The 24,685-nt window shown below is 39.8% G+C and overlaps 1 protein-coding gene across 1 annotated transcript; it reads left to right on the top strand.

Annotated features, from left to right (window-relative positions):
- Positions 1-6,589: 6,589 nt before the first annotated feature.
- Positions 6,590-24,685, top strand: LOC125451457 (chymotrypsin-like elastase family member 2A). Its single transcript, XM_048528534.2, has 8 exons — positions 6,590-6,623; positions 6,765-6,844; positions 10,448-10,557; positions 12,185-12,310; positions 18,137-18,273; positions 20,106-20,251; positions 20,854-21,003; positions 24,583-24,685. The coding sequence occupies exons 1-8, from the start codon at positions 6,590-6,592 to the stop codon at positions 24,607-24,609; spliced, it is 810 nt and encodes a 269-aa protein (XP_048384491.1). The 3' UTR covers positions 24,610-24,685.

Raw genomic sequence — 24,685 nt, 5'->3', positions numbered from 1 at the left:
TTCTGAGGCTGGGTTGTTAAGTAGGTTCTAAACTGAGTTAGTCAGATGTTTAATCAGTAAGGGAGTCAAGTGTTCTAGGGAAAAGGCAGGATAGTGGGAGTTGAAGATTATCTGATCACATTGAGTGGATTGATGATCTGAATGGTCTACTTTTGCTCCTACATGTCATGGTCTTATAGACTTTGTTTAGTATCAGCTTTGAGATGGAATGCTCCAGTCATGGAGGCAGTGGACCTGGAGGTAGATGGCAACCTAATCATGCCTGGTGGTGGCATCCCCAAACCCATGTGTTTGTTTATTTACATCAAGCCGTGTCACCCAGCAGTAATGGACTGAACTGACATAGTAAAGCTAAAGTTTTAAAACACATACAGTGAATCAGGTGCAATCACATGAACTATTCATCAGCTGAATATGCAAATATCCTGGTATTGTGCTGTGTAAATATCATACAGTTCAGTGGATGAAGTAAAAGTGGTGAACAGCCAGCGCAAGCCACAGTCAAAGTTCATAGAAGGTGAGAGATAAGCATCTTTTCAAGGAGCCACAAGCAAGTCTTATTGAGTTAATTGATCAAACCAGTTTGGAAAACATTACAAAAATTTGTGACATTTGCCAGTGGCCAAACTTATCAATTGCTGGAGGCTGTATAGCTGGATCTACAGCTTCTTGGTATGGAAATAGTATAAGACAGCTTAGCTCACAGCAAAAATGTAGTTAGCTCAAGGAAGTCAATTGATCAATGACAAGAAGTTGAAATGGACTGGGCTGATCTTCTGATCTGGTCTAATTTTTGGACTTGTCCATGTAAAAGGGCTCATTTGTAGTTGTAAGCAACATACAGGAAAGTTTTTTTTGCAGTATTTTTGTACTATATTTTCCTTTAATAAATAACATTGGGTACATTCTGTTGTTAGAATTGCTTTGGGTTATTGACATCCAGTGTAGGCCTGATGAACAAAGGAAAGAGGTATACTATACTTCTATACTTCTGTAATTCCAATTTTACTGCAGGTGAAGGAGGTCTGGCATAAATCACACGGAGGCCCGAAAAGTAATCTTTTGTGCTCCTGAGATGCTGCTTGGCCTGCTGTGTTCATCCAGCTTCACACTGTGTTACTTTGAAAACGAATCACTGGTTTCTAGAAGATTGTAGGGTGCAGGCTGGAAAACAAAATACCATCTGTTCTTGCGATTCCAATGGAGTCAATTGTTGCCATTTTCCAAGAGCTTGAATTGTAGCTGACAACATTATGAATGCTTGGGTGAGTTTTAACAGTTAAAAGAAAGATTAGGCTAACATCACATTTTTATTGATGATTTAAAGAGGCTGTGAACAGATTACAGAACCAATTAACTCATTTGGCTAGATGGCTATTGTGTAGTTCTGAATAATGTTACCACTGCATGTCTTTTTCCTGTCCTGGTTGAGGTATAATTGGAAACAATCAACTGTCTTTAATGCAGTTGCTGAATGAAATTTGTTTGTTTGTAACAGATGTATCCTTGAGACGATTTATAATATTAGATTGGGTTTCAGGAATGAGATTTTCTTCGCCTATATGAAGCATGTATGATTGAGAGCTCCTTGAAATTGTTAGAAGGTTTTCTTCTTCATCTCCACAGGGATCCTGAGGTCTGCCTTTGTGAATATCGGGTTAGTGGGAATGATGTGGGTAAAAGGTATCATGTAGGTGGCATGAAGATACGAAGGGGCATGGGGAATGGGTGGAGTCATGCATTGGCATGGAGAGCATGGAGGTGTGAGGTAACATGGAGGTGGGGACATGAGGTGCCATGAAGTGATGAGGGGCAGTGGATGGGGTGTGAAGGATGAGAGCCCTACAGCTTCTAAAATAACTACAATGAAGCCCTAGAGAAATGGGCACATCACATCACTTGCCAGTCTCCACAGTCAACTATGATGTGTCAAAAGTTGGTGTGCCAACAGGGTGGGTGGCATTTCATTCCTATCTCTCTGGAACAAAAATCAGTTTAAACCACAAGCCAGTTCAACCTGTTCCTACCCCACCAAGCTCATTTCTTCCTGCCTTGACTAATTCCTCTCTCCACTTGTCCAGACCCTGCCCACCTACATCCACAATTCGTCTGATGCCCTCCAACATATTGACAATTTCCAGTTCCCTGGCCCTAACTGCCTCCTCTTCATCATGAAAGTCCAATCCCACTATATCTCCATCCCTATCAGGATGGTCTGAGAGGTCTCGGCTTTTTCCTCAACCAGAGGGCTGAACAATCTCTGTTCACCATCACTCTCCTCTGCCTGAACTTATTGTCTCACTGAACAATTATTCCTTTTAATTCATCTCACTTCTGCCAAATCAAAGGAGTGGCTATGGGCACCCACATGGGTCTCAGTTATGCCTGCCTCTTTTTGGGGTATGTGGAACAATCCTTGTTCCAGTCATACACTGGCCCCCTCCCACAACTCTTTTCTCAGTGCTGCTTCATGTTTCCACTGTGACCTGGAAAAATCTGTTTATTTTGCCTCCCAATTTCTACCCCTCTATAACTTTCATATCATCCAATTCTAACATTTCCCATCCATTCTTTGACCTTTCTGTCTCCATTTCGGGGAATAAACTGTCCACTGCCATCCTCTACAAAGCCACTGATTCCCATAGCTACCTTCAGTACAGCAGATCACACCCAATGTTTTGCAAGGAGTCCGTCCCATTCTTCCCATTCCTTTTCCTAAGTTGCACCTGTTCGGATGATGCCACCTTCGAAAACAATGCGGCTGTCATGGCTTGTTTCTTCCACAACCGTGGTTTCCTGCCACTGTGGTTGACAGGCCCCCCCAACCACATCCAACTTATCACCCGTACTTCTGCCCTTGCCCCTTCTCATTACTCACAACAGATCCCCTTGCCCTCACTTTTCATCCCACCAGCCACCACACTCAAAGAACCATTCTCAGCCTTTCAAATAACACCAGCAGAATGCTACCACCAAATACATCTCCCTCCTCACTCCCCCTGCCTGCATTTTACAGGGATTGTTCCCTCCAGGACACCTCATCCATTCCACAACCACCAACCTCCCCTGTTCCCACGGCATCATCCCATATAAGCTGCCCCTTCACTTCCTCCCTGCTTACCATCCAAGAGCCTACACAATCTTTCTAGGAGAAGCAACACTTCACCTGTACCTCCTCCAATCTTGTGTATTGTATTCACTGCACCATTGGAAAAACCCAAATGCAAACTGGGTGACTGCTTTGCCGAACACATTCGGTCTGTACGCAAGCTTGACCCTGACATTCTCATAGCTGGTCATCTTAACACTGCATCCTGGTTGCATGCCCACTTGTCTGTCCTCAGAATGCTGCAGTGCTCCAGTGAATCACAGCATGAACTGGAACAACAATGTTTCATCTTCAGACAAGGTGCTTTATAGCCTTCTAGACTTAATGTTGAGTTCGACACCTTCAAATTGTGAACCAACTCACATTTCTGATGAAGGGTCTAGGCCCGAAACACAAGCTTTCCTGCTCCTAAGATGTTGCTTGGTCTGCTGTGTTCATCCAGCTCCACATCTTGTTATCTCAGGTTCCCCAGCATTTGCAGTTCCTATTATCTCTTATATTTCTTCACTTTCTTTTAGCTTTAGTTGTTACATTAGCTGTCACTATGTCCTCTCTGCCATCCCCCAACCCTCTGGGACTGTTTTCTCTTTCAAGTCTGGCAGGTAGGCACACCATTGTTCTGCTATTCTCACATTTCAATCACTTAATCTAAACTATCAACCTCTTTTCTCCACCAGCACCTTACACTCCATCACCACCCCCCCAACTATAGCATAAATGGTGCCCCCTTCATACTTCACTTTGGTCTGATGAAGAGTCATCCAAATTTGAAACATTAGTTGTATCTCATTCCATGGGTGCTGCCTGACTTACTGTGCTCTCTGGCATCTGTTGCTTTCAGTACAGATTCCAGCATCTGCAGTAATTTGCCCCTACTTATTTTAAACCAAGTCAGGTCTGCCAACTTGGGAAATTGCCAGACAGAATCTGCTTGTTAATTAATTTATTCTCAGGACATTGATGTTGATGAGGATGGCAGTTAGTACATATTTCCAATTGCTTCTGATAAGGTGGTAGAGTGATTTTTTTTTTAACCATTGGTAACGTTTAATTATAAATTCATATCTGCCCGAAACGTCAGCCTTCCTGCTCCTCTGCTGCTTGGCCTGCTGTGTACATCCAGCTCTACATCTTGTTATCTCAAATTCTCCAGTATCTGCAGTTCCTGATATCTCAGGCCATTTCAAAGGGCAGGTAAGAATCAATTTTGGAGTCACATACAGGCCACAATTAGTAAGCATGTTGTGCTTTTGTCGTTAAAGGACATTAGTGAACCAATTGAGAATTTAGAAGAATTTGAACACCTATCACTTTAACTGATACCAGTTACTTATTTCTAGATTATTTTTAACTGAATTTAAACTTTAACATTGCCACAATGGAGATATCTTTGACTTTAGACAATTAGACAATTCTGCAGTATTATTATGATCTCAGCTGATGTTACTATTGGAGAAGTCAGATCACAGAATGAAATTTAGCTTGATAGATGACTTATTGTTATTTAACATGGAGGTCATTCCCTGAAAAATAGGCACACAAGGTTACAAATTTTGTTTAAAAGTAAAACAGAAGTTCATTTCACAAAAGACAAAAATAAAACAAGCTATCTAACTTTAAAACACCGTTTGAAAGATCTTAAAATACAGCAAAACAAAATCTAGTCTATTCCCCAACACAATCACTCTACAGGTATTCAAATCCAAAGAAATCATCCACACTGTATCACATAAGCCAAATAGGGATCAGCTCCAATGGTAGGCCTTTGCTAAGTTAAATGATCTCATCATGATCTCACCAGTTCTGAGGAAGGGTCCCTTGACTTGAAACATTGACTCTGGTTTCTCTCCACCGATGCTGTCAGACCTCTGAGCTTTTCCAGCAATTTCTGTTTCTGTTTCTAGATGGTTGCAGGTAGGAGAACCAGAATCAGCCTTAGCTTACAGGATGCAATGAATAGACCATGGCTGTTATTCGTCGTCATCACCTAGTAATCGACTACTGGAAAATGTATGTCTGATGACATTCTGATTAATCCCTTCAAATATGTAATTACTGTTCTTTTTTCACAGAAAAGGCACGATTTCCCTTCCATGAAGCCATGTTGACTCTCCTTGATTAGATTATGATTTTCCAGATGTTCTGTTATTACTTTCTTATTAATTGATTCAACTTTTTTCCAAAATCAGATGTTAGGCTAATCAGCCAACAGTTAACCATTTTTTTCCTCCTTTTTTTGAATAGTGACATCACATAGGCTGCTTCAGAGATGATTCACTTGGATGATCCCTCGTACGGAGGGATTGTCTTATGAGCAAAGACTAAACAGGTTGGGACTATATTCACTAATGTTTAGAAAGATGAGAGATCATCTCATTAAAACCTACAGGATTCTTAAGGGGCTTGACAGGGCAAATGCTGAGGATGCTTCTCCTCATGAGAAAGTCTAGGACCCAAGTGTATGGTCTCAGAATAAAGGGGCACCAACTTGAAGGAATTTCTTCTGAGGGTTGTGAGTATTTGCAACTCCTTGCCACAGACAGTTGTGGGGCAAAACACAAAGATAGATAGTTCCTTGATCAGTAAGGGAATCAAGGGCTACTGGGAAAATGCAGGAAAGAGGATTGAGAAATATCGGATCAGCCATGACCCTATTGAACTTCAGAGCAGGCTTGAGGAGCTGAATGGTATTGCTGCTGTTCCTATTTCTTATGGACAATAAGGATGAAAGTTAATAAAGGGTATAAAATATTAGGGATGCTATATTTTCATGTTGAAATGTAAGGGCTAGATTTGCGAATAGGATCAAACTTAGCACAAGGGAGAACATTAGAGAAAAAGAAAATAAATTTGCACTTGGTGATACAAACAGTTGATTGAAATGGTTTCAATGGGAAAAACTTTAGTTGAGGTATAATGCAGGCTATCAGTTTGCTATCAATCGTTTTGTGCTATCACCCAAGATACACAAAATACCTAAACTGTTGCCAGGGCAGATCACTAGTCCTTTATGCAGGTAAATCCATATTAATGATTGCAAATGTTAGGGATGAATCTTAAATAGCCATTTAAAGGACAACTCATGAGGCTGATTCCTTTTACTTACATTGAGTTCTACTTCCATTCCTGCCTCTTCTGCAGTGATGCTGATGCCCTTTGAATTTCCACTGGCTACCTTTGTGAAGAGGGTTATGTTAGTGCCTTTCTGTCTCATGTAATATGATGTTCTGGAGGATTTTGGCAGTGTGGACAAGAGGTTGGCAATACTGCAAAACATGACTGATAAGTGATTTATTTAATTGCTGATTTTTCAATTAACCTGGAGAGTTTCACAAACAGTTTGGCATAGTTTCCAAATAAGATATTTACCTCTGAAAAATTATCTTGTTTACACAAAAGAGAGTTTATCTAGTGACACATGCCAAAAAGTATATATTTATAAGAAACTGCTTGACAATTGAGCTCATTTCCCATTTCAATATGTTGCAGTTCATATTGTTGACTCTATTTTTCAGTAAGCATTGGCCAGAACTTGAAATTGCTTGCTTCTTCTCATTAGCTTAGAATGCATTGGCTGAAAAATGTCAATTTTGTTTACCAAACGCTAATTCTTTTCTTTGTTTCTTTCCTATTATGTGCTTGTCTTGCCATGTAGTTGGGCCTAGCGCTGCAAGCCCATTAACCGGCCGTGTGATTGCTGGACAGGAAGCCAGACCACACAGCTGGCCATGGCAGGTAAGGAGAACTCGCTGACTGCAAACTACCAAACAGTCAGAACGTAGGAATACTGTTACATCTTTCAAGTTTGATCTTAAAGTCTACCAGATTTCAATTCCTTAAATTACAGATAAAGTTAAAGATAGAGGTGGATTAGATGCGTGGGCACATACTTGGTAAACGGAATATAATCTGAGAAAGTGGGAACATGGTCACTTTGGCAGGAAGAATCTAAAGAGCATACGTATCAAATCTGTGGTACAAAGGGATGTGATATCCTACTACACAAACCAGAAATAGTAAGGATGCAGTTACAGCAAATTATTTGAGAAGGTGAGTTGATCTTAATTGCTAGAGGAATGGGGCAGAAAGGTAGGGAACTGTTGCTACAGCTGTGTAAGGACTTGGTAAAATCACATCTGGAATACAGTATACAGTCCCATTACTTAAAGGAGGATAAACTGCATTGGAAGAAGTTAAGAGAAGATTCACTCATCTGACTACCATTCTTTCTTATGACGAAAGGATGAGAAACTTGGCGTACACTCATTGGAGTTTAGAAGAAAGTGAATTAAACTTTTTGAAACATATATGATTCTGACAGGATATTAATTCTGGGAGGATGTTTGTCCTGTGGGAATGTCTAGAACTAGGGGACACAATTTAAAAATAGGAGGTCTCCCACTTAAGGAGATAAGGAGGATTTAGTTCTGAGTGTCAATTGGACTTTGGAATTCTCTTCCCCAGAGAATAGTCCAGGTTTGGCGATTAAATATCTTCAAGGCCGAATTAAATAGAATTTTAGCTAACAGGGGAGTCCAGAGTTAGTTAGACAGTTAGTTAAAAACGCCAGATTTCTTGTGCACTAGAGGACAACAAGAAGAAGTGAAATGTCTAGTTTTGAGCAGAGTGGGATAAACTTTAGTCTCTTCAGGCATTACCCACTGATAAATGAAGAAGGATGACTGGAAAGTTGAAGATAGGATTTAGATCAAAAGTTAAGAAACAAGAAATTCTAAAACCACTAGTCAACAATCCATGCAATGAATTGGGAAAGTCAGAGGGAACAATAGAACTGGGAGTGGACAAAATAGCTCTAGCAATAACAAAAATGGGAAATCCTGGAAAAACTCAGTTGCATCTGTGGACAGAAAGCAGTTATAACACTTATAGAAATGAATTCAACAATGGCACATCTTCAGTATCATCCTGATAAAGATAAGTTTCAAAAGTCTCTATGAAGTACTATGAGAAAAACTTAAAGCAGTAAAATAAATTGTTGATGTATCAGAAAAGTTGGTTGAGTGCAGAATTAAAAACCAGACTGACAAACTACTGGAGGTTCACAGTAAAAAGGAATAATGAAAGGTTTATATCCTGAGGTAGACTGGAGAATAAGAATGAGAAGTTACTCAGGAATTTAAGGGAAGAACTTAAAGTTTAGAAGACCTCTAAAAGCAGCTAAAGAGAGCAAAAATTCACAGTGCAGATTTATTCATTTGGGGTGAATTAAACAATGAAACAACAAAACCTATTGTGGAAAAAAAAATTAAGGAAGATAATTTGAAGTTGAATGTCAATCAGAATAACATGTTTTCAATTATAAACTTGAAGGATTGTTGAAAGCCCATGAGAAGAAGTAAACAAGAAACCTCCAGGTGGCTTTGAAGAAAGTGATTGATGCATTGCACGAAATGCTGAACATAGCACAGTACAGGCCCTTCGGCCCACGATGTTGTGCCAAACATTTCCCCTAAACCTAAGGTCTATCTAACCTCCATCCCTACCTTACACCATCATCCATATGCCTATCGAATAGCCACTTAAATGCCCCTAATGAGGCCGAATCCACTACCCTCTCCGGCAATGCATTCCACGCCCCTACCACTCTCTGGGTAAAGAACCTACCTCTGACGTGTCCCCAATATCTCCCTCCTTTCACTTTAAAACTATGCCCCCTCATAATAGCTACATCCACCTGAGGAAAAGTGTCTCTGGCTGTCCACTCTATCTATACCTCAGATCATTTTGTACACCTCGATCAAGTCACCTCTGATCCTTCATTGTTCTAAAGAGAAAAGCCCCATCTCTCTCAACCTTTCCTTGTAAGACCTTCCCTCCATTCCATGCAACATCCTGGTAAATCTCCTCTGCACCTTTTCCAACACTTCCACATCTTTCCCATAATGAGGTGGCCAGAACTGGACACAATACTTTAGATATGGCCGAACCAGGGTTTTGAACAGCTGGAGCATAACTTCACGACTCTTGAACTCAATCCCTCTATTAATGAAAGCTAACACACCATACGCCTTCTTACATCTCTATCCACCTGGGTGGCAGCTTTCAGGGAACTGTGGACATGAACCCCAAGATCCTTCTGCTCCTCCACACTGCCAAGAGTCTTTCCATTAACCCTTATTCTGCTTTCACGTTTATTGCTCCAAAATGAATCACCTCACACTTTTCAGGGTTAAACTCCATCTGCCACTTCTCAGCCCAGCTCTGCATCCTATCAATATTGTATTTGAAAATAAAAATGATAAAGCAAAGTTACATCAGAATCGGTACATGGCTCTGGATGAAGTTATGTGTCATGAAGTTCAGTGCAGTTGTGAGCCAGCATGCTGGAAATGCAGAAGCAGTATTTGCCTTATGCAAATGAGAAAGAATAGAGCTCAGGAAAATAAAAAAACAAGCAGCAGAATTGGCTTACTGAAGTTCATCGTTTGTGAATATATGCAGCAATGCCTATGAGTAAGTGTTGGAGTACAGTTTCCAGAATCCATATTCCAAGGACCACAGTCCCAGGAACGAAAAAAGAATCACCAGTGCATGAACAGTTGCTGTGGCAGTCTATGATGGAGCAACCATTGAAGGAGCTTTCATACCACATCATTAAAAGATTACAATTGTAACTTCTTGTGAACTTTAAGTAAGACTTGGTAACTCAAATGTAGATAATATTTGGGGAGAATTCCATGAGATCTGCCATGTTGTGTTTGCTAATTGATGTGTTCTGTAGGGCATTTGCCATAGTTTGTCTGCTACCCATACTTGCCTCATGTTAATTTTAAGATGCTGGAATACAAGATATGTCTATCTTTTCAACATCAAAATCTTTTTTTCTAAAGAATCTTTGCATGTTTGGTTAAGTTTTATTTTATAATAAAATGATTAATCATTGTTGACTGAAGAGTCCTGGGTGATTTATTTTTAATACCAAACCAGATACAGACTGAGATCTATAATGATTGGCATTATCATCATCATTCTGATTAAATATACAATTTTATGTGACTAGTGGAAGCATGGAACTAGAAAGGAAGCAGTGCATCCCTCTAACCTCAGTGATAATGTTTGATTTATTATAGTAACCAATACTACTGCACTGGAATGTTATTTCTATACTTCACATCAGCAGTCCTTGTCGGTCTTTGATATCAACTTACAGCGTTACATTTTTGGTGCTTACTGAGAACAAACACACCTCTGTCTCCATACAGGATGCTCAATGCATTGTTTTGAACCTTTGTATGTTCAAGATGTCCTTAGGTTTTGAATCCTTAGAGTAATTTTAACACCTGAAAAAAGTAAAACAACATATATTTCTGATTGTAGGCCTCTCTGCAGTTTGCTTATGAATCTGACCCAAACTACTTCCAACATTTGTGTGGTGGAACCCTCATTTCTGCAAACTGGGTCATGACTGCTGCACATTGTATTCTCACGTAAGTACATTGCTTCAAGATGTGCAACAAGCAGTTTGCGCAATCATTTTTACATTGGAGACATTCCTTTATACTTATACAAATTAGAATTATAACCTATGTAATACATTAGAGATATATAGGAATTTCTAACCAAAATGACTATCAAAATTGTATCAGAGATAATGGGAACTGCAGATGTTATTGCAGCTTGAACTATGAATCCAGGATGGTGTATTGGCTATCTGATCGTAGGCCCTGACAATAATGTGCAGCCTGTAAAACATCCTTCTAAGGGTGGGGGATTAGCCAGAAGTTGCTGAGATAATGGGAACTGCAGATGCTGGAGAATCCGAGATAACAAAGTGTGGAGCTGGATGAACACAGCAGGCCAAGCAGCATCTTAGGAGCACAAAAGCTGATGTTTCAGGCCTAGACCCTTCATTAGAAAAGCCCGAAATGTCAGCTTTTTTTGCTCCTAAGATGCTGCTTCGCCTGCTGTGTTCATCCAGCTCCACACTTTGTTATCTCTGACTATCAACATTGCATTCTATTATCCTAATAGTTATGTAATATGATAAAAACATTGCTGACTAATTAAAGCATTCACTTATAATCAATTAATCTACAAAGACCAAAAATGAGACAAAGAAAACCTGGTGGTGGAAAGCTTTGAAAAGCATTGGTCCAATGTCACATTCTTTCAATGCTCACTGTGCTCATTGTTTTGAGTTTCAAATTACTCATTAACTTCAGTGTAAAATTGTCATTTTCTGAAATAAATCTAATTTCCATTTGAACCAGTATTGCCAGTTTGATAGTTTGACCAAAAGCTTATTGAAAAGTTTTGAACTTGGCTTATTTAAATAGAAGCTGAAATATTCTAGCAAATTAAGGGAACTTGTCAGGTACTATATTTATTGTAACATTGACGATAACTTGACATATGTCTTAATATAAACATATTATGAAGTAACTGGCTTTTCTTTCATCACGGTTTTTGGTCAAAACATACAAATTCAGGTTATTTGTTTTGTTTTTATGGCTTTTCAGTGTTTTAAAGAACCTGCCTTGTCTTCGCGCATGTAACAACAAATCCCCCTGCAACAAGCCTCTCTTTTCCAGCAATGGAAGTATTCTCTTGACAGGATTTTTTATTTTGGATGCCCATTAGGCATCTATTCTGCTCGAAAATGAACCTGGTCTCAGGACATTGGGTTGGATTTAAGGCAGTGTCTTAGAGGCAAGCAGAAGATTTACCTCACTCTTCCACTTCAAAGAAATGAGTTTCCCCCACATTCTCTTGCAAGTGCAGATTTTATTTCCTTTTGTCAAGAAAGACATTATAAAAAGACTTTGTCTGCCTCCTTAGATGGGTGTAATGTATCTTATTACTTGAAAGCAAAGCAGAGTAATTACCTCTGGTGTGATTTTTCAATATTTACCCCCAACCAATCTCATTAAACTGGTTATCTGGTCCTTGTCTTACTGCTGGTTTTGACAGGTTGCTATTACACATTTTGACTCCTGCATTTTCTACATTACAAAAGTAACTAGACCTCCAAAGTCCTTAATTATCTGTAAAATGCTTTGGAGTAACCTTAGATTGCAAAAGGCACTGAGGAATTTTTCTTTACTTTTCTTTCAGCATACCAGGAAGATTTGCTGTTGTTCTTGGAGAGCATGACCTGGAGAACAAAGGCAATGAATATTTGAGACATGTTCAATTGATCATCATGCATCCTCTATGGAACCCCAATTCTCTTGCAAATGGGTAATTCAGATTGACATTTTAAAATTTACCAGTGCATCTGCATGGAGCTATTCTTAATCAAATAATTACTGAACAACTTCTTTTGAGACATATTTCTCTAGTGCAATGAAGGTAATGGTAAATTATTTATTTCATGTTCTTTCTAAGATTCTTTAAATGCTCCATTGTGTTGGCTCTCCCTCCTTCTGCATCCCTTTGTGTTGAACTGAAATTCCATCTGTTCAAATTGCTCTTTCCCAACATCTTAAAAATGTAGATACTCTCTTCCCTTACTACAAAACATTCATGGCATTTGCTTTAGAGATTCATTTCTGTATATGCAATTTCTATTATATTATCCTATTATTGAATGTATCAATACAATCCGATATATTTAAACAAATTTCACATTTTCTTGGCAAAGAAGTTTTTCTCCAGGATTCCCTGTCAGATCTATTTGAATGTTTAGCCCACAGTTCTGGTCTGTACGATGGTTGAAAACATTATTTTCTAATTCTAACTTATCAAACTCTTTGAAAACCTTTTTTTTAAACCTCAGTTTCGTCTTTTCTGAGCACAGCCTTTGGACAAGAGACAACAAGTTTTAAAAGAGCACAGAGAACGGGAAGCGGTTTCATTCTTTTTACAGCACTGAGAGAGGGGGAAGCAAATTTTAAAAAAGTGCATAGAGTGGGGAATGTCTCTGTTCTGAACATATCACCAAGAGAGGAGATGGCAATAATGATAGAGGATTCCATAGTCAAAGGATCAGGCAGCTGTTATTGCAGCTTGAACTATGAATCCAGGATGGTGTGTTGGCTATCTGATCATAGGCCCTGACAATAATGTGCAGCCTGTAGTTAATCCTTCTAAGGGTGGGGGATTAGCCAGAAGTTGCTGAGATAATGGGAACTGCAGATGCTGGAGAATCCGAGATAACAAAGCGTGGAGCTGGATGAACACTGCAGGCCAAGCAGCATCTTAGGAGCACAAAAGCTGACTTTTCAGGCCTAGACCCTTCATCAGTAAAGGGGGAGGGGGAGAAAGTTCTGAAATAAATATGGAGAGAGGGGGAGGTGGTTCGAAGATGGATAGAGGAGAAGATAGGTGGAGAGGAGACAGACAAGTTAGAGGCAGGGATGGAGCCAGTACCTGCATGGGTCCAAGTTATGCCTGCCACTTTGTAGGTTATGTGGAACAATCCCTCTTCTGTCCACCTCTTCAATCCCCCTTTTCTGATGAAGGGTCGCGGCCTGAAACATCTGCTTGGCCTGCTGTGTTCATCCAGCTCCACACTGTTATCTTAGCCAGAAGTTACTGTCCAGTTTGGTTCCAATAACATAGGTAACGCAGAATGTAGAGAGGTAGGCAGGAAGCAAGCAATAATCTTTGGACTACCGCCAGTGCAACATATGCTGAGCATAAGAACAGAAGGATGAGTAGATTGAACAAATGGGTGGAGGATTGATTAGGGGAGAGGGTATCAGATTTATGAGAAATTTCTGATAAGCCATTCTGGAGCAGGCAGAGCATGTACAAAATGGATGGGCTAAATCTTAACAGGACTGGCACTAACATGCTTCCAGGTTGATTTGGTAAGCTTCTGGGGTGGGTTTAATCCAGCAATTCCATGGGACAGAGGTATGGGGAAGGATTCTGAGAGGAGGGGACTTCGGCTGATAACGTTATTCAAGACTTTTCTACTTCTTGTTAGAAGGGAGGAGAAATGAAACCAAACACTGAGCATGCCTCAAATCCGAATAATGTCAACAAGGCAAAATTAAGGGCACTCTACCTGAGTGCACACAGCACTTACAACATTTGCCTTGTGATCTAAAGACACAAATAGAGGTAAATAGTTATGACATAATTATCATTACAGCAATATGGTTGTATGATGAGGAGGGGAACTGGGAACTGAATATTTAACAATATTTCTAGCTCAGAAAAGAAAACAACAAAGAACAATACAGCACAGGAACAGGCCGTTTAACCCTCCAAGCCTGCGCTGAGACAAATTTGCTCTTCCATATTAAAACTGTCTTCACTTACAGGATCCATATCCCTCTATTCCTTTTCTGTTCATGTGTTCATCCAAGTGCATTTGAATGCTGCCATTGTATCTGTTTGCGCTACCTGCTCTGGCAGTGCGTTACACTCACCACCCTTTGTATGAAAAACTTGCCTCTCCCATCTCTTTTAAACTCTCCCTCTGCCCCCATACCTTGAACCTGTCCCCAAGTAATTTTCTCTGGGAAAAAGCCTCATACTTTCCATTCTATACATGCCATTCACAAACATATAAGCTTCTACTGGATCACCCTTTAACCTCCTGTGTTCTAGTGAAAACAAACCAAGTCTATCCAACCTTTCTTCATAGCTAAAATTCTCCATACCTGGCAACATCCTGGTAAACCTTTCTATACTTTCTCCAAAGCATCCACATCCTTATGGTCGTGTGGTGATCTGAACTGTACATAATATCCCACGTACGGCCTAACTAAAGGTCTATAAAGCTGCAGCATAACTTACCTATCCTTATACTTGATGTCCCTTCCAATGAAGGCAAGCATGCCATCGACTTTTATATTGCCTTATCGACCTGTACTGCCAACTTCAGTGATCTGTGGACCTGCATACCCAAATCCCACATCAATGCTCCTCCGGGTTCTGCCATTCATTGCATACTTTCCACCTGTACTTGACAGGAAGGACAGAGAAGAAGACAAAGTATCTGTAATTGCACTGATATTCAGAGATGGTTTCACTGTGTTAGTAAAGAATAATTTCAGATTGGAAGAACAATATGTTGAGTCTGTTTGTCTGCAGTTAAGGGGCAGCAAGGGTTGACTTATTCATATTCCACTGAACAGTACTGGTATTTTTGTGGGGCATGGTATATAACAGGAGATGAGAGAAACATGCAGCATGGGCAACACTGTTATCATGGGTAACTTCAAGCTCCAACATTCCGGGTAAAAATATTAAACACTAAAACTGTGTCGGATGGGTTTCTGGATTGCCTTTGTGATCATGTTAAAAGAAGCTCACTTGAGGCCAAGCTATTTGGGATCAAGTAATATGCAAAAATTAATAATCTCATTGTCAAAGAAACTTTGGGGATGACTGGCCACAATATGATAGAATTTTATATTTTTTTTCAAAAGTGAGGTGGTTCAATCTGAGATAAGGGTGATATACTTGAATAAAGGATATTATGACTTAGCTGTGAACATAATATCAAAGACATTCTGAAACTCCAAATATATTATATTTATTGCTAAATGGCCTTTTGTGCCATTAATACTCCATGCATGTTATCTCTCCATTATTCTAAATGCTATATATGGTGACATCAAGTTTCACTTTAATTAATCTCACGTTTTGTCTTGAAATTCAAAACTGAATATTGCAAGCATTTCTCACTGTTTCAAGTTTATCATTAAGCTTTTTTATTACCATTTGCTCTTGGGAAGTGAACTGATGTTGGTAAAGTAGTGCTCTGAGGCATTATCAGTCAATTACATATTGCAGGACTGCAATTACACATAGACCAGTACAATTCAACACTGTGGCAGTCAATATTTATCAGACTTATTCAGTTCACCCTCACCATTTGTCATGGTATAATTAGAATTCTTAACTTCCAGGTGGCAAATCCATATCTTAATCAGTTCTGTACATTTTTCCAATGGACTGGCATAGGCATTATTTAGAAGCAAAGCTGTTTTCGCGCTTCCGTGTTGCACATAATGGACTATTTTGCAACATGTACCAGCTACGGCTCTGTGGTAGACTTTTGCCTCTAAATTAGAAGATTAAGATCAATCCCACTGTAGATTTATGAATGAATAATCAACACTTTACTGCAACATTAGAGGAGTGTGAAATTATCAGTGGGTGGTGTAACTTGAATCAAATGTTACACTGAGTCTCTGTATTCTGTCACTGGTGGATACAAAAAGTCCCATTGAATGCAATGCAGCAAGTTTTCTCCCACTGCTCTATACAATATTTTTCCCTTGATCAACATCAGTAAAACCTATCATCTGTCGATTTAATTAAGTGGGATTAATGGAAACTTGCTGTGTGAAGGTTGGCCACTGCATTTGTCTCAAAACAATAGTGACTAATGGCCTTGTTTCCCAAATTTTTGTTTCCTCCTGGAATCAGCAAAATCTTTTCTTTAGAAATTTAGGTTTCTTATATTAAAGAAAGCATCACATGATATTCCAAATACAGGAAGAATTTTGAGTTAGGCTTAGATTGTGACCCCAATTACATATACTCTGGCATTCAGGTCAATATTGGTAGTCGCAGGGAAGTTTGTTTCTCCTGTCCCGTAGTATGTTGATCAGTTGGCAGGATTTAGAAGAATTCTGCAAATCTGTCATTGTTTGAGAGTTAGGAGACCTTGGAAAGCCTGCTGAGAAGTTGGGAAGATTTTGAAACATATGGGTTGAAAGTATTCACTTCAAACATCATTATCAGATGCTGGATTATATGTCAAGTGCATTTTTACTGTGGTGATTGAATTCAGTGCTGTGTCTGTAAGACAATAAGACACAGGAGCAAAAGTAGACAATTTGGCCCGTCAAGTATGTTCCACTAATCAGTGATTATCCTCAATTCCACTTTCCTGCCTTTTCCCCGTAAGCTTTGAATCACTTACTGATTACAAAAATCTGTCCAAGCCTCAAATATACAGCAAACTTTGTTTTAACTGTCCCTGTCCATATCCAGTGAAAATGATAGACCTGAGATAAGGGAGGTTTACAGTATCATCGTGTAGTGGATTCACTCAATCCCAGCTGTATATACGCAATAAATGCCTCGTTCTTTTTCTTGACCAGAGCCTCAATTTCTCTAGTCATCCAATATTTCCTACACCTACCAGTGTTGCCCTTCAGAACAACAGGAACATACAGTCTTTGAACTCTTGTTATCTCATTCTTAAAGGTGTCCTACATGCCAACCATCCCTTTACCTGCAAATAGCCACACTCAGTCAACTTTTGAAAGTTCCTGTCTAATACCGTCAAAACTAAATGAGTATTTCATGCCTGTATTTAGTGTAGAAAGGACATAGAAGCTGGAGAACTTGGTGAAGATGAGGTGCTGGGTTCTTAAAAGGCACAAAGACAGATATATCATTGGGAACTGATCAGGTGTTTCCCAGAACTTTGTGGGAAGCTAGGGAAGAGATTGCTGGGTCCATTTTGGAGATATTTGTATCATCAATACCCACAGGTGAGGTGCTAGAAGACTGGAGATTAATTAGTGTGGTGCCATTATTTAAGTAAGGCTGTAAGGAACAGTCCAGGAACTGCAGAGTGGTAAGCCTTACCTCAGTAGTGGATAAGTTGTTGGAGGACATTCTGAGGGACAGGATTTACATGCATTTGGAAAGGATTGATTAGGGATAGCCAGCATAGCTTTGTGCTTGGGAAGTCACATCTCACTAATTTGATTGAGTTTTAGGCTGAGATGATGGGCTTTTGAAGTTGGAAAACAGACCAATTTTAATTTTCATATATTCAAAATACAAATCGATCCCTAAAAGCAAAAAGAATTTACTGGCCTCAAAGGACGATGAGACATCTTGAGGTCTTGAAAGGTGTTGTATAATTGTAAGCTTAATTTTATTGCAACTAATCAATGTTACACTTTTCCTCCAGAGCTAACTAACAGAGCTTTCAACCATGAGAATGTTGACTGATTTTGTTCCCTTCTTCTTAGCCAAAGGTGCTGGGGTACATTTGGAGGTACTTTTGAGGTCAACTAACTCCGAAAGACAACTGGGATCTCTTACCATCTTTGCATTCACCTTTCACTCTTTGACTTTTAGAAATGACATTGCCCTACTGCGTTTGAAACAACCTGCAAGTGGTACTCCTGATGTAGAAATAGCAATCTTACCAAGCTTTGGTTACATTCTACCCAATGGATATCCTTGTTACATTACTGGATGGGGATTAACTCAACGTAAGTTCACAACAAGAGGGTATAACTATAACACAATAGTTAACAGAACAAACAAAAAATTTAAGATAACAAGGTGTAGAGCTGGATGAACACAGCAGGCCAAGCAGCATCAGAAGAGCAGGAAGGCTGACGTTTTGGGCCTAGACCCTTCTTCTGAAGACTGGTCCAGACCCAAAACGTCAGCTTTCCTGCTCCTCTGATGTTGCTTGGTCTGCTGTGTTCATCCAGCTCTACACCTTGTTATCTCAGACTCTCCAGCATTGGTAGCTTCCACTACCTAAAACTTTAAGATTCATTTCTTTGTATGGATAACTGCAAAAATGCAAAATGCTCTGCTACAGGGCAGTAGAAAGACATAGTACATTTAAGAAGAGGTGGAAGGGAATAGATGAATATGGAACTCAGGGCAAGGAGAGTAACTAAATTAAAATAAAGTCACTGTGTAAAATCTAGCATAGAGCAGTTGAACTGAATGGCCTGTTTTGGTATTGCAGATTTTGTGGTGCCGTTTAAAAAGTTCAATTTGGACTTCTGCAGTGTCCATTGTTGAATTCCCTTAGATATGCCTGAAATTATTAACAGTGCAAATATGCATTATGGAAAGGATTCATAATAGTGCAGATGGACAACTTGGTGCATATTTGGTCAAAATGATGTGAACACTGCAGTTGAATAGATGCTATGCCAAGACTTGTTCGACAATCTAGTTTTAGCACTAATTGGGCACAATGTTTCTAGTAATATGGTATATTGGCTCCATAAACCCACCTCCATGAATGTGTGGAGTGTACAGGCTGATAAAGAACATCCTGTTTCAGATTGGTTCAGGGATTGAGTGAGAAAGGGCATACAATGTGGCAAGGTCCTAAAGGAGGAGGAGTTTCAGTGAAAGAGCATGTCCTCTACTGACAGTGGCAGAGATTGAACAGTGTGTTTTCCTGTCACTGTCCTACAGCTGCTCTGTCTTATATTTTGTACTCCTGCTTTTCCCATTAGAGATCGTTAGCAATCTCAAACAAGATATTAATGGCCAGCACAGTCTTGTCCTTGATGATTCCTATTTGTTCAATAGCATGGAATGGCACGGCAGTTAGGCTGTTTTGATGAAGTCTTCTAATAGAACAATTATTGATGGAGTGCTGTTGAAATCTTGATAAAGTGTTCCTTCTGCTTTCTTGATGTGTTTCAAAAGTTGTCTTCAAATCTCCAGCAGCAACTCAGCAGTAAAAAATGATGTAGAAGTGATGCAGTGGTCAGAATTTTTTTGCAACAACATACTTAGTCCCCAAAGTCATTGTTAGGAGGCAGTGTTTGTTCAATTGCCTGACATGAAAATACCATACAGCTTCCTTAGCTGGAAGGCAACTGTATTGAGCAATCTGTTCTTAACAATCCTCCTTACAGTTTGTTTCAGCACACAAAGTTTATCTCCTTAGTGGAGACAGCGGCTTCTGTTAAGTGTGAGATTAATGCAGTTTCAGCTTCAGACTCCCCATTGTCCACCACGCAAATGCTTTGACATGTGTGGTAGCTAGAGAAAATCTCACTCCTTAAAACTAAATTTGCAGCATGCACATTTAGCCATTAGATGTCACTATATCTTTCATTATGTCTTCAAAGCATGCCTGAGATGTTTTAGGGCAGATATTGATTCAGATGTACCTGTAAGTACCATTCTACAACATAGTGGCACAAAGTAATCTGGTAATCATGACATAAATAACAACTCATTAAATACATAAGTTTATTACTGGACCGGAAAGCCGACAATATAGGTTTGATGGGACTGTCAGAGCCACTAAAAATAAAATTACATTGATACACTTTTTCAGCTTTTGGTGTTCCATCTCCCACACTGCAGCAAGCTCTGCTCCACGTGGTGGACTACAAGACATGCTCGTCTCCGTACTGGTGGTCAAACACAGTCACTGAAGATATGATCTGTGCTGGGGGTGATGGTGTGACTGCTGGATGTCAGGTAATGACTTCTATTAATTTATAATGTCATTACGATGCAAATGCTGCATTTGATCTGATCTGTAAAATCCGCAAGAATTGCGGAAGCTGTAAATCAGAAACAAACACAGAAATTGCTGGCAAAACTTAGCAGGGGCTGGCAGGATCTGTGGAGAGAAATCAGAGTTAACTCCAAGTTGTATGGATCACTCAATCTGAAATGTTATCTCTGATTTCTCTCCACAGATGCTGCCAGACCTGCTGAGCCTTTCCAGAAATTTGTTTTTGTTTTTAATTTGATTCGATTTATTATTGTCACATGTACTTAAGTACAATGAAAAGTGTACTGCACGCAAGCAAAAATCAGGATATGCCATAAAAAGTGCATAGTGTAATGGTACAGCATACAATATTACAGCTGCAGAGAGGATGATCAGAGAGCGAGATCAACATGAAATTTATAATTTGCGAGGTCCATTCAAAAGTCTAATTAAACCAGGGTTTATATCACATGAATAGTTGCAACCTAGCAGGCCCTTGAGTCAATGTTATGTTATGTAATTAGTGAAAGTAATAAACTAAATGAGTTCATCTCATTACTTTGTATTCATTTTGTTGTGACAGGGAGATTCTGGTGGCCCTCTGAACTGTCAGGGTAGTGATGGAGCTTGGATTGTCCATGGTGTCGTAAGCTTTGGACCAGTCTCCTGTGTTATGGAGAGGTATCCTACAGTTTTTACTCGAGTATCAGCATTCCAAAACTGGATATTCCAGGTAGGCCTCCTTATTTATTCATTCCCTGACCTAAGATTACTGCTCTAAAAGTTAACACTTTTTCTCTTGCCACTGACGACGAATAACTCACTGATTGTTCAGTATTTCCTGCATTCAATTTAAAGTTTTCAGTCTCTGTAGTACTTTGCTTCAATAGTATATTACCTGTTCCTTTGTAGACCACGATACACAATACCTTTGTATTCAAGTACTACATGGCTTTTCACTTAAAGGAAAATATTTTAGGGCCCTTTATAGAGCAGAATAGCAGGGGTAAGGATAGGAGGGAAATTATAGGGAAGACTATAGAGAAATTGTTGACTTTCAGCAGAGACAAGCTGGTAAGGGAATATGATTGTGGGAAACATTCTAAAGGAGGGTGGGACATTCCAGGAAAGATCTGTCTTGAGAAAGAAATGTTGGAAACATTAACTAAGTGATACTGGAGTGAATAGGCTGTTGATGAATGAAGATGATCTCTCAGAAAGGATAAGGAATGAAGCCATGAAGGAACCTTGGAATGGGTTTATTTGAAATGAGTATGTGAAGAATCTACTCAATGAAATAAAATATTACAAATCTCCTTTATTTAAATATACATGTTATGACTCCAAACCAGGCTGCCAACAAGTTATGGTTCTGGAAGTGATCACTAAAATTATGTTTGCAACCTGGCCTTGGAACCAATAATATTTATTTTTAAAGTAGGTAAAAGATGAGATGCAGGGGACTTACTAAGAGAATAAAGCCAAAAGATGCCACAGTTTAGAACAAGCAACATTACCTTCCTATACACATTTGACAGTAATATAATCTACATTATATTTGTTACAGTTTATTTTCAACACCCAGAATACAATTATCAAATACCCACAGCATAAATCAATAATAAATGCAATCAAGTCAGATTTTACAGATTTCCCGGGAACTACCCTTCAAACATTAATGACATATGGGGTCATCAAATCTTACTTCTGTGGTGGGCAAACTATTGGAGAGGATTCTGACACAGTATTTTTGAATATTTAGACAAGCATGGTTTGATTAGAAAGAGTCAGCATGGCTTTGAGGAGGGCAGGTCATGCCTCACAAGCATTAGTGAATTCTTTGAAGATGTGACAAAACACATTGAAGGCAGAGCAGTGGATGTGGTGTTATCTGGATTTTAGCAAGGTATTCGATAAGGTTCCACATGGTAGGCTCATTCAGAAAGTAAGGAGGCATGGGATTTAGAGAAATTTGGCTGTCTGGATACGAAACTGGCTGCCCAATAGAAGACAGGGTGGTAGTACAGCGAAAGTATTCAGCCTGGACCTCGGTGACCAGTGGCGTTCAGCAGGAATCTGTTCTGAGACCTCTGCTCTTTGTGATCTTTATAGATGACATGGATGAGGAAGTGGAAAGGTGGGTTAGTAAGTTTGCCGATGATATGAAGGTTGGTGGAGTTGTGGACAGCGTGGAAGGCTGTTATAGGTTGCAACGGGACATTGACAGGATGCAGAGCTGGGCAAAGAAGTGGCAGATGGAATTCCACCCAGAAAAGTGTGAAGTCATTCATTTTGGAAGGTTGAAATTTGAATGCAGAATACAGGGTTAATGGCAGGATTCTCAGCAGTGTGGAGGAACAGAGGGATCTCGGGGTCCATGTTCATAGATCCCCCAAGTGGAATGGTGGCTCAGTGGTTAGCACTGCTGACTCCCAGTGCCAGAGGCCCGGGTTCGATTCCAAACTCGGGCAACTGTCTGTGTGGAGTTTGCACATTCTCCCCGTGTCTGCGTGGGTTTCCTCCAGGTGCTCTGGTTTCCTTCCACAGTCCAACAATGGGCAGGCTAGGTGGATTGGCCATACTAATTTATCAATAGTGTTCAGAGGTGTGTTAATTAGGTGGGTTACAGGGAAAGGTGGGGGGATGGATCTGGGTGGGATGCTCTGTGGGTCAGTGTTGACTTGTTGATTCGAAGGGCCTGTTTCCACATTGTAGGTATTCTATGAAAGTTGCGATCCAAGTCGATAGGGTTGTAAAGAAGGCATATGCTGTGTTGGCTTTCATTGGCAGGGGAATTGAGTTTAAGAGCTGTGAGGCTATGCTGCAGCTCTACAAAACTGTGGTTAGGCCACACTTGGAATATTGTTTCCAAGTCTGGTCACCTCATTACTGGAAAGATATGAAAGCTTTAGAGAGGGCGCAGAGGAGATGCTGCCTGAACTGGAGGGCAGGTCTTATGAGGAAAGGTTGAGGGAGCTAGGGCTTTTTACATTGGAGTGAAGAAGGATGAGAGGCAACTTGATAGAGGTAAACAAGATGATGTGAGGCATAAATAGAGTGGATAGCCAGAGACTTTTTCCCAGGGTGGAAATGACTATTATGAGGGGGCTTTATTTTAGTGTGATTGGAGGAAGGTGTAGGGGAGATATCAGAGGTAGCTTCTTCACACAGGGAGTGGTGGGCATGTAGAATGCGCTGCCGGCAGTAGTAGTGGAGTCAGATACTTTAAAGACTTTTAAGCGATTCTTGGAGGATAGTAAAATATAGGGTATGCAACTAGATTGATCTTAGGATAAGTTAGCACAACATCATGGGCCGAAAGGCCTGTGCTGTGCTGTACTGTTCTTTGTTCTAAATCTTGTGAAACTTCACAAGGGATTACGGTTCTTCACTTTTGCTGATCTGCTCTAACTTTTGCTGATTATTCCTTGTCTAATAAATCATCCTCATGTCCTAGTCTATGCCCCTGAACTTTGAAGCTGCATTCCAGAACCCATTTCAAAGACATAACCACAGGTCTTCAATGAGAACTACCTTCCCCAAACCACATATGCACCTGGATTTCCCTGTCAAGTGCTCCTGTATTTTGCCCATCATCAATCTTCATAATTAAGTCAAAAGATAGTGTCACTGGCCAACTCAACCATCAGTGTGACCACCTCACTGTCCTCTCTAGTACCTTGAAAAAAGCCAGGGCTCTCCTTGAACTTCCCTGCCTCAATCACATTAATTTCTATCTAACCATCAAGTCAATACTTGCTATCTTGCCTCCTCTGTTGATCCACAAACACCTGGATTTTAAAAACTTTATCTGTGTGTTCAAATGAAGTCCACAGCTTCATTCCGTTATCTCTGCAGCATCCTTCAATAATAAAAGCCTTGAGGAGCTCTGTTTGACTAATTTTGTGTTGTCTTCTTCACACCATTGGTGCCGATGTCTGCAACTTAGGTGTGTGTCTTAGGTTATGGGTTTCCTTGCTTAAATGTCATTGTCTCTTTACTCCTTTCCTATATTAAGAAATTCCTCAACACTGACCTCTTTTTGGCCTCGCTTTTGGTCACAATTCCTAATGTCTTCTTGTTTTGCTCCTTGTCGGTTTTTGTCTGACTGGATTCATGTCAAATAGCTTGGGGCCCTTAAATGTAATTAAATTAAAATGACAGATTGTGTCTTTTTTTTAAAATCACAGCTGAGTCAGTATGCCTTCTTTTAACATCAATAAAGGCACTTTCTAACCTGAGAGCAGCCGAGACCAGACGTACAATCAAATTATCCTAATAAATCATTGTACATTTGTTTCCTTTCTTTCAGACCATGCAACAAAATGGTGGAATGTAAGATAATTCCAAAGTATCATCAATGGAATGAGGCCAAGCAGAAACATTCACCTGCTGTGTCTTAAATAAAAATGGGC

The sequence above is a fragment of the Stegostoma tigrinum genome, chromosome 5, assembly GCF_030684315.1.
Source record: "Stegostoma tigrinum isolate sSteTig4 chromosome 5, sSteTig4.hap1, whole genome shotgun sequence".
Taxonomy (NCBI): Eukaryota; Metazoa; Chordata; class Chondrichthyes; order Orectolobiformes; family Stegostomatidae; genus Stegostoma; species Stegostoma tigrinum.
The sequence above is the reverse complement of the archived record's forward strand: the minus strand, read 5'-3'. Positions and strand labels throughout refer to the sequence as shown.

What these genes read in the sequence shown, in the direction of transcription:
- LOC125451457 (XM_048528534.2), top strand. Translation starts at nt 6,590, where the DNA reads ATGTTGCAGTTCATATTGTTGACTCTATTTTTCA. An exon ending in GCTGCACATTGTATTCTCAC is followed by an intron (nt 10,558 to 12,184) that starts GTAAGTACATTG and finishes CTTTTCTTTCAG; the next exon opens with CATACCAGGAAGATTTGCTG. An exon ending in TGGATGGGGATTAACTCAAC is followed by an intron (nt 18,274 to 20,105) that starts GTAAGTTCACAA and finishes ACACTTTTTCAG; the next exon opens with CTTTTGGTGTTCCATCTCCC.